General features: G+C 34.8%; 1 protein-coding gene across 2 annotated transcripts in view; it reads right to left on the bottom strand.

Annotated features, from left to right (window-relative positions):
- Nucleotides 1-2612: 2612 nt before the first annotated feature.
- Nucleotides 2613-10781, bottom strand: part of LOC117105066 (WW domain-containing oxidoreductase-like) — a 10060-nt gene continuing 1891 nt past the window's right edge. Inside the window, exons 2-7 of one of the 2 annotated variants that reach the window (XM_033246080.1) lie at nucleotides 10526-10611; nucleotides 6414-6612; nucleotides 5534-5754; nucleotides 5121-5268; nucleotides 4833-4962; nucleotides 2613-3917 (exon numbers count right to left, since the gene is read on the bottom strand). In XM_033246080.1, coding sequence (XP_033101971.1) covers nucleotides 3824-3917; nucleotides 4833-4962; nucleotides 5121-5268; nucleotides 5534-5754; nucleotides 6414-6612; nucleotides 10526-10611 — 878 coding nt within the window. In that variant the 3' untranslated portion in view covers nucleotides 2613-3823. Of the gene's footprint in view, nucleotides 3918-4832; nucleotides 4963-5120; nucleotides 5269-5533; nucleotides 5755-6413; nucleotides 6613-8667; nucleotides 8817-10525; nucleotides 10612-10781 lie in introns of those variants that run through there. The other variant, XM_033246081.1, reaches the window with a different exon arrangement.

Genomic DNA, 10781 nt, shown 5'->3' on the forward strand with positions numbered 1-10781 from the left:
TATATATATATATATATATATATATATTGTAAACTGATTTTTCAAAGACACAAAAAGTATATTTGACGAAAAACTTGAAAGCGGTTAATGAGATACAGATTTTTGGATATTTAAAAACTGGGGAGGGGGAAGGGAAAGTGGCGTAACCACTTTTTTCCGTCCACCTTTTTCATCCTGTTTTTAAATCAGTCTGCCATCCAATTCGAGACCACTTTGTGTACCTGAAAGTTGGGGTGGTTTCAGGGTTTGGTCTTAGAAACTCTATATTATAGAGACCACAGGTTAGAAGTAGTCTCCAAACAGCATAATTAGAAAATGAACCTGAACCTCTAAATGAAGACCGAAGCTAAAGGTGGTCTCCAATAGACAACATGGAACAACCATTTATTGTTTTCAAAGAAACTGTTGTTTTTTTTTTACCTATTTGAAACTGTTTAAAACTCATTGGGAAAAAAATCTGAGCAGCATACTAAAAGTAAACATAAAATTTACACTTTGAGAACTTTTACACCCTTGTTAAGAAAATCGGTTAAAAAATGGGACAGTGCAGGCAAAAAAAATTGAAGAGGGAGCAGGGGAAAAGTGACCATTTGGCGGTTAACATAGGCCTATGTGTAAAAGGTCAACTTTTTATCTGAAGTCATATTAGGCCTAAAAAATAAATTGTTTGTTTGCCCTTTTTATTTTAAATGATAAAAAAGGGGCGGGTGGAGAAGTTTTTGTTTTTACTCATCAGATGGAAATAAAATAACCCACAGTTGACATATGCAATTAATGTAAGCCTAGAATGACAATATCTTACATCAGACAACAATTTCATGTAACTTTGTAGGGCATCTGGCAAAAAAAAAAAAAAAGATCAATTCACTCACATATTTTTTTAAAGAAAAAAATCTATAAAAAAAACCATTTTTTAAAGTTTTTTTTTTGTTTTGTCGCCCCTAGTTTTTTCAGTTAGTTAGGATTGATGAGGAGGGCCAACAAACAATTTATTTTTTTGGCCTTATGATGATAAAATGGGTATCTACATATATGTTATTATTTTAAATGCTTACGGCAAGATACGTACTGTTCGGGAAAAAATAGGTACCGTTTAACTTTTTTCTATCAATAATCATTGCAGCAGTGACTATTTCCACCCGGATCTCCATGGTTCTGCGCACACAGTGGCTACCACCAGTTAAGTACAAACTAAAGATTGTACTAATTCTACACAAAAATCTGCAAAAAAAGTTATTAAATCCTGGGACCGCAGCAGGTGAGTCGTCGTAATTGTACAGTAAGTAATCATCACACAATAAAAATATTTTTTTCTAATTATTTTAATAAGTGAATAGCCTGTTAGATAAGCAAATGCCCCTGAAATTTTTGTTATTGATACACATTTTGTGTTGCAACACTAGTGTTACATATAGCATGAATATGAAGTCGATATTATCAGTCATTAAAATTAAGCTTATTAAAATGTTTTGTAAATGATGAAGTACAGGGTGGAAATGGTCACTACAATGATTAATGAGAGAAAAAAATAAACTGTACCTAGTAAATATCACCCATAGCCCACCACTACCGTACTAAGAAATCTTTATTTATATGGATAAACTTATGAACATCTCTTAATTTTGAATTTGCTCAAATTTTCAAATTACACAGTACTGTATTTAGTTGGTAAAGTGGTCTCGAATTAGAGGGGTCTCAGAATTACAGGGGGTCTCAAATTTAAGGGCGGACTGTATTCAAAATTTGGTAGGCTTATCTCATTAACCGCTCCTGAGTTCAAATATGCTTTTTTGTCTTAGAAAAATCAGTATCAAAATATTTTTTTCCTCCAGAGCTTGCCTTTAATTAATATTAAGCAGTGTATACATCAAACAGAACATGATAAAACGTATAAAACGTCTGTCTGCTTTAATTGTAGTTTTTTGATGATTGAGGTCGCACTCCATCCCAACCTATGGGAAAATGCGCTTTGATTGTAAATCAAAGAAATCGCCTAACAGCTGTTTTGGAGGAGAGGAGAAATATGAAAAGAAAGGTTTCCAAAATAAAAGAAATTAAAATTCTTGTATCTAGCTCAAATTAATTTCTATTATTTTAAGAAAGACGGCTTGTTATCTCTTTATGATTGATTATAAAGTATTTTTGTCCGAGATCCTGTCTTGTCGTTAAAATCTGATGATGGATTATCATATTAGTCTCTGTTTATACATAGAGAAAATAGAACTATTTTCTCTATGGTTTATACATAATGTACTCCGATGTCGACGTCAAAAGCTAAAATCAAATTATTGTGTAGCTTACCAATATGAAGTCATCGCATAAAAGAGATATTAGTGGTTAGCTTTATGCTGTTGTGGCAAAGATCTTTCCGTGTATTGGCATAACCATTGGAGGAGGAATTACCGTAAATGCTCGAATAAGTGCCGCTCTCAATAAGCGCTGCAACAAGCCTAATAATTTTTTTTAGCTAAGAGCGCCTCTCTAGATTAAGCGCCGCGGCGCTTAATCGAGACTTTATATTTCCCTGTGTGTAATGAAACACTTTTAGAGACAGGGTTTTAAATACAATGCATACAATGTTAAATGAATAAATAACACAATGAAGACACAAGCATTTCTCTATAAACGTTTATTTACAACGACGTACTATGATAGGCCTACTAAACTATGTAATATGGGAACGGACATTTTTTATAAGCGCCGCTCTCGAATAAGCGCCGCACTGAAGCCTCCAAAATTGTTTTAAGCGCCGCGGCGCTTATTCGAGCATTTACGGTAGTTTAGAAACTAATTCCTCCATGACATGACCAAGCTTATTATTGTACATATGGCATGAGATATAGCGATTGTATTTATAGGGGGCGCTACAGCAAAATACTGCATACGAAAAATACTATTTATAAATTATTATGGAAAAAGATTTTTGCGGTCTAATAACTTTGCACGTCAGAAATTCAACTGTATTTTGGAAATTATTATACAGTATAACTTATTTCTTCCCTTTATTCTGATGCAATGTTTGATGGAAATACAGTATCGCTCATCTTGACAACGCTTTGTGTGACGATGTCTGACTTCCTTTTAGGGCAGCCCTCTCATCTAATCAATCCAGTATATTATATTAAAATACGATACCAAGAGGTTACTTTTCCAGAAATCTCTTCTGTGCAAGATAGTAAAATATACGATCGAATAAATTCAATCAACTTACTCAGAATAAAATTTAAAAAAACAATAGGCCTACTATATTGGTATGCATATTGAGTTTCTACCATTTTGAAAAAAAAAAGTTTTATGCCCATATTATGATGTGCCTATATAGTAATGATGTGATGTTATCATGACTATATTTAGGCATGTTACTGTTTTTGCCAAATAAAAGTTGATAGTCTACTATCAAAGCCAAACGGAATCATAAAAAGTGTCTTGGCATATACCGGTATTTATTTATTTACACTTAGGCCTATACAGCGAAATTATTTACACTCATTACCATTGCAAAAATTAAAGCAGTTTGATACATACACACAACCTTGTTATAAGCCTATATATGAATTATATAACAATTACCGGTACTCTTCTTGAAAATCCCTCATATATAAATATAATTACGTTATTGTTCCGAGATCCGTCATTTTAATAGGCCTATCAGTGTTGAAATTTGTAGTGAAATTATATTCTGAGAAAGAGTACATTCATTATATACCATTAGAGCAATATGTAAATACTCTGCAACATAATCACAGGCCTGACTTTAATTAATAATATACATTTTTCATGTATGTTCTTAGGCTAAATTTACAATACTGTCATATCATTTTCATTACCAATGTTGAAAATGCGGTGGCAGAGTCGGTAAGTAGAGTTTCAACAGATTCAAACTATATGCCCACAGTTGGTCCTGCTTTCCAGCATCCCTTAAAAACAAAAACAAAATACAGTTATTAATCTTTTATCCAGGAAGAAAATATTTGAGCATTTTGTAAAATTGGGAATACAGTATAAATTCCCTATGTTGATTGCGCAGGAGCAGGCCACATTATTTTTTTTTTAAAGAGATGGAGTATTGAATGTACACTTCGAAAATGATTATATTCATCATTTCTGAGAAATATTATTGTAGCTCAACCCTTATTTGATTTTACCGTAAAATGTGCGTATTTTTAGTCTTTATGTAGACCTATTGTTCTGTGATCATTGTGCAATTATTCGCAATTTAGCTGCAAGCTACAATGACGATATTTTAAAAACAAACCTCGAACTTGTACTTCCACTTTTCAAGGCCTGTTATTGCCTTGCGTATACACTACTTTACCATAGAAACGTGTTAATGGTTTTTAAAAGACAGCTAATCTTTAAGTGTTTTCTATGTTAATAAGGTTATATATGTTTGTATTAGACGACCTAAAATAGGTCGAACTTGAAAAATTACGGTACACTCACTCTTTATTTATTTTTACTTTATTCTCATCCAAAACGAGTATCTCACCACTTACAAGATGGGAGAAATGATCAGTCTATAAATAAAGTGAATGAGTAAAAATTCTGGTGCCACAAGGATGAACTTAAAATGGAATTTGGAAGGGGACCATGTTAAACCAAGCTAAAGTCCCACTCCACTTTCATGCCCAATGGACCATTCTGCTAAGCCTGCTCTTAGATATTATTGCTAAATTAGGCAAAAGATAGCGTAAGCGCACAGAAACACGTGTGCTTGTGCGACTACACGTAAGTCTGTGGTTGTTGGACACGCGCATATCCCCTGACCCTGCTCTGACTGGTCAGTAATGAAGTTTGATTGATACTCTGTGCAAAGGTTCGTTTGGCGTTACCTGGCATCAGGGCTTGCTTCTACGAGGGTTCGACACTCATAGTACACATCTGAATGGTACTCAAACTCCCTCTGTTTTAAAATCTCAACGATGTTCTCGGCTACATCACTCGCGTGACAACCACTGACGGCTAGTAGGTAAAAAAATAAGACCATAACAATAATACATATTTTTAAACTAATCGTTGTTTAAAACGTATAGCGCGTAAAAAATAAACATTATGCATGTGATAGCCGTAACATCTGTGGTAACGCATTAAAAGCGAATGCGAATGATTACAAGTCATACCATAGAAACACTGTCTCATGAGGTACAAGACTGACATATCAGAGATATGTTGTCCCAGCGAAGTGTCCGTAACGTGACCAGGATGCAAGCATACGAATTTGATGTTGCTGCCAGGTAGTCTTCGCTCGAATGCAAATGCTGACATCACCTGTATGAATGAATTTGAGTGAACGATAAGCTCTTTGAGTTTAATTGTATAAAACTTTCTTTGCTAAATGGATTAATCAATCAATACATTTTCATTCAGACAATGTCCATTATAAATTTCAAAGCAAATGAGATTCAAAAATACAATCACATGAAATGAACACTTAATTAATTACCTAATACTGTATATGCTTCAATTCAAATATGATCATAAAAATTTTGATTTACACTTGTTATTAATCTGGTTCTCTTTCACTTTGCTTTACCTGGAATAATTTTGAATTTCCGTACATTTCAAATCTTCCGTACTTCTTTTCGCCTTGGAAATTATTGACTTTGAACTTGGCCAGGACTCGGTGAGCTTCGCTGGCAATCGTGATCACGATCCCTTTCGACTCGTCAATTATCGGAATTAGATGCAGGCAAATCAGGAAGTGGGTCAAATAGTTAACTTGAAAGTGAGACTCTATTCCGTCACACGTCATTGCTGTGAATAGAATAATATTGCGCCTCTTTGTTTCTTGTAAATACATTTGGTAATTAAAAAAACTGCACTTATAATTTCGGTATTATCAAAATTTAAAATTAATATTTCAGAAAAATAGTACTGTATTTCTATCAATATTCAAACATACAAACTGAACACAACTAAGCCTTCATTCGTTGAGTTAACAAATAAAACGAAACAAGTGCCATGATAGATAGGCTTAAGTATTTTATCTACAGAAATTAGACTTTGAGGGCGACATAAAATACTGTTCTCGATGCTTGGCACTGCTGTGAGCTTCCACAATTTTTACAAGGATGATAATGATAATAATGACAACGATAATGATAATTACGACGAAGACGACGACGATGATGATGATGATGATAATGGTAATGGTAAAAAAAAATGGTTTGTCTGATTTTATATATTTGATATCAACTTCATAACATCACAAAACTGGAAAAACAGAATACAAAGAAACAAAATTGAGAAAGTAAGTCATCAATGTTCATATTTGGGATAACCCTCTAAATATTTACAGAAGGGGTAATAATGAAGTGGTTAATACTACACTAACCGGAATGACACAATAAATGATAATGTTGATATTGATAATAATGATGATAAAGATGGTGATAATAATGAATAATACTTACTTTTCTTAACCCCTGCAATGCCTGCGTTTAAGATCATGATGTCCAGCTTCAGTTGTTGACGTTTGAATTCGTTGATAAACGCCATTGCTGACGCGAATGACGCCAAGTCAAGTTCCATTGGTACCAGTTTAAGGTCTGAAGCAGTAGGCGTGTTGTATGTCCTTTCATATTCGTGCTCCGATTTTATTTGTTCGACAGTCTGAAATTATAGTACTTGATTATTCAGTGGCGTATCTGGAGTGCGAGGGGAATGTCCGAAGCAAACAATCACGCTCAAGTAGGTATACCTCATACACCTTTGCGACATAGCACCCCTCTTCCCACATGCTCCACCTTCGTCCCCACCCTCCTCGCCACAGCACCACATTTCAAGAGTCCTAGATAAGCAACTGTTAAGACCGCTGAGAATATTAGTTTACCAACCACACCCGCGTCATGATGGGACAATACACCTATGGTGGGGTTGAGATACAAACCATGAACTGTTTGTAGACACAACCCCTCCCCCCCCCCTTACCCCTAGCTAAAAATTTCTGGATCCTGAATTAAATCTATCCATCTGTACAACAAGTTTACCTATCCTGAGCATTTCTTCCCTCATGGACTCGGATATTTCTCGGGGCTGTAGGTGAAACAATCTACTTGTGTAATTTCTGGAGAACAATGTGCATTGTGTTTTGTCATTAGTCTTATAACTAGCTCCATGGTTTTGGTTTTTTTTTTCACAATCAGGATCTGCAACAATGAATGGTTTTCATCCTCAATTACTGAGTCCTTGTAAAGACGAATACTGCACAATTTTAAAAATTGCAACCGAACAAAGAGGAAAGCTTACTTTAAGTGGGAGCAATGACCACGAGAAAGGCCACGGCTACTCAACGGCAATGTCGCATTTAAAAAAACACTCTGATCTTCTGATATAAATACTGTATAATAAATAATGACATAAACATTAGGGTCGTCAGGTATCTTTTCTCAAACCTAAAGTTCAGTGCTGACCTGTGCACCGTTTTACGCATGAAGTTTGCTTGATAAATTGGTAACCGCAAGGCTAAAATTCAGTTTTAAGTTATCAAATTTGCATATTTCTAAAAGTAGCTTTTTGAAATATTGAACACCTTTGGATTCCGAGATATTCTGTCGGTCGGGCTCTGACAAAATCTTATTTTTCCCCTATAACCAAAGCCAGAATTAGGTACACAGCCATGGAAGAGAAAATCAGTTATTATTGAAATTCAAAGTTGCAGGCAGACAGCATGATGTGTTCCCAGAGGAGAAAGTGTAGAAAAAAGTACCTTTAACTATACTCCAAACGGTTTCCAAGTCTTGGATGCAGGGGAATCCTCCGCTCCGGAAGTGCCGATTACGATAGAGAACATTTTGAAATTACTTAATTGCTACAAATTTGTAGGATAACATTTTCAAGAATATTAAAAAATAGAAACAATGGCAGAAATGAATCCTAACGCAAGTATCAGAGGTAATTTTTCCTAGGCCTAATGCTAAGTCAACCATTCCACTTGGAATTTTAAATCGTGACGGTGCCAATTTAAATGAAAACTGAACGTTTCCGAATTCCGATTTAAAAACAGGAAACGCAAACGTATACGATGAATTCGTATTAAATGAAACATGAAAATCATCAGGGTTTGCTTAATGAAGTGATTGAAATGTTCGTCATTTGATTCTTGAATCTAAGTGCATTCCCTTAAAGCAATTTACCTTAAGACCACCAACTGAGACTATTATGTCTGACTCTCTGAACACCCTGCTCAGGATTACTTCAGCACAGATAGCAGTTAGATTAGGCTGCCAAAGATGCACTCTCACAATCGCATAATAGACATAGCTTAAAATTGTTACTATTATTCTCAAATTAAAGGAATTGATTGCTTAACCGAGATTTACCACCGAGTTCAACAACATCCTATTCCATGGTTCAATAGGTCCAATGTCAATAGATCGTGCTACACTTTTATTTTTTTATAAGAACAACTTTTTTAACAACACTGAAAAATTAAGAACAAAATAAGAACAAATTGAGGCTGAGGTAAAATGTCGAGTAAAATAGGAAAAAAAACCCAACAAATCTATCTGTACCTTACTGCTGTAAAATAATTTTTTATGTTTAAAAGTGTGTAAACATTTGAACAAATAAGAACATTTTCAGCCTGTAATCGGCAAAAAATAAGAACACTGAGACTGGGCAAACATTTACTGGTTCTTATAAAAAAAAAAGTGTACTACCACTACCCTTTAGAGGTGGATCCAGGATTGAAGGATCCGGATTGAAGCTGGGGATGGAACGAGGAATATGGAACGCACCCATGACATATAATCCTGTCGATCTCTACCGAAGTTTGATCAACTTCATATTCTCACGACGAATGTTACACATGGACAATTTTTCTACCACGCGGCCTCTGAATAGTTCAATAGACACTGCCCAGTATATTGTATTAAATTGTCTATCCCAAGGATACTCATGGACGTTTGGACAATACTTGTCACTATAGTAATTCATAGGCAGTATTCGTATTTCCATATTAGTTTAAGCCTAAATAGAGTCTCAGTAGTCTATGCCTTTTATCCACACCAATCACATCCGCATTCCTTTCCGCGGCATTGTTCGCTCTAGTCCAGCAAGTTTATTTTTCTACTTGTGACATTTGTGATGTTATTTGTTAACGTCAAAATATGGCCACTTGCTAGAAAAAGATGAAAGTCATCTAAACGTGTCAATGGCATTACGAAAAGGTGCATGATAAAGTTATTGACATAATATTTGGCGCGAAAAGTGAGCAGATATGGATAAAAGAGTCAATCACATAAACTTAATTATGGTAATAATTAAATTTGCTGGCAACAACCAGTATAATTACCCCACTGGAAACAAGTTTATCATAGACAGGACAGTTCGAGTATGCATTGCCTAGGAACAATCCGATTGTGTAATATTTTTAAATGATAATCCTAGTTGTGCACTAACAATCTGGTAAAAGAATTGCTACATTTTCGACTGTCCTAAAAATGCGGACATTTTCGAAATGGAAGGTACGTACCGGTATCGTACTTACAACCCCCTCTGGACACGGGCTTGAAATTCATGAATACTCATATATCATTTTAAAATATTAAGATCTTATCTTGAATTCAGTAATTAAATAAATAAAACATAATTGAATATGAAACTTATTGTACATAGTATTTTTGAATCGGCTTGTTAAATTAATACTTTTGGTCTACAGCCGCAATTCAAAAGATCATTGACTAGATAGAAGAATACTCGATAATTAGCCTTGGTAAGACGAAATACCAAGATAAGGTAAAGCCGGAATTTCAAGATAATTTATCTTGGAAATCCGTCTTTCCGAGATAAATTTTCTTGGAATTATCTTGGAAAGCTCGACTTCCGAGATGATGTGAGAAGCTTCTTTAGGTGGGCGACTTTCCAAGATAATTTATCTTGAAATTCCGTCTTTCCAAGGTAAATTATCTTGGAATTCCGTCTTTCCAAAATAATTTATCTTGTAATTCTGTTTTTCCAAAGATAATTTATCTTGGAATTCGGTCTTTCCAAGATAATTTATCTTGGAATTCCGTCTTTCCAAAGATAATTTATCTTGGAAAAACGTCTTCCAAGATAATTTATCTTGGTATTCCGTCTTTCCAAATAATTTATCTTGGAATTCCGTCTTTCCAAAATAAATTATCTCGGAAAGACGTCTTAAAAAGTGTTTTTTTTTTCAGTTTCACTCAAAAGGTCATCTTAAGCTTCCGTAGGGTCAATTCCATAAAAAAAAAACTCTAATGTTAATGCCTATTTATTACGAAGATTAAGAATGGTAATTTCGCGTGAATCTATCAAACACCCACGTGCATTGTGGTTGGGATTGTGGTGGATAAAACATAATTTTTTTTTTTTTTTTTTTTTTATAAATGAGTATACAATTTGCCTAGTTCCCCTCCTCCATCACCAAAATCATTATGGAAAAGTTAATTGGGTATAATTTTGTTTACATTCAACATAGCTATTTTACAGCTTACTTTAGGCCGATGGGGCTGAGGCCCACCCCTTTCCTGGATAAAGAATTAAGGTCGAAGACGCTTACCAATCGGGCTTTGATCCGGGTTCTGCATGTCACAATAACCTCTGCGCCTTTGCTTGCGAATATCTTAGCCGATGCATATCCGATTCCTAAAAAAGAAGAAAGTTATACAATCGACAATACGAATAAATGCATTTGCTTTGGTATTCTGCGAACTTCCAACGTAAGCCTCAGTAAGCCAGCTGGCGTCTGCATAGACAACAGAAGATTCTGCGTTCGAATCCCGGTTATTTTTGCTTACTCGCTAACATGTATACTC

The sequence above is a fragment of the Anneissia japonica genome, unplaced genomic scaffold, assembly GCF_011630105.1.
Source record: "Anneissia japonica isolate Jap-2015-1 unplaced genomic scaffold, ASM1163010v1 scaffold287834_len5846547_cov211, whole genome shotgun sequence".
Lineage (NCBI taxonomy): Eukaryota > Metazoa > Echinodermata > Crinoidea > Comatulida > Comatulidae > Anneissia > Anneissia japonica.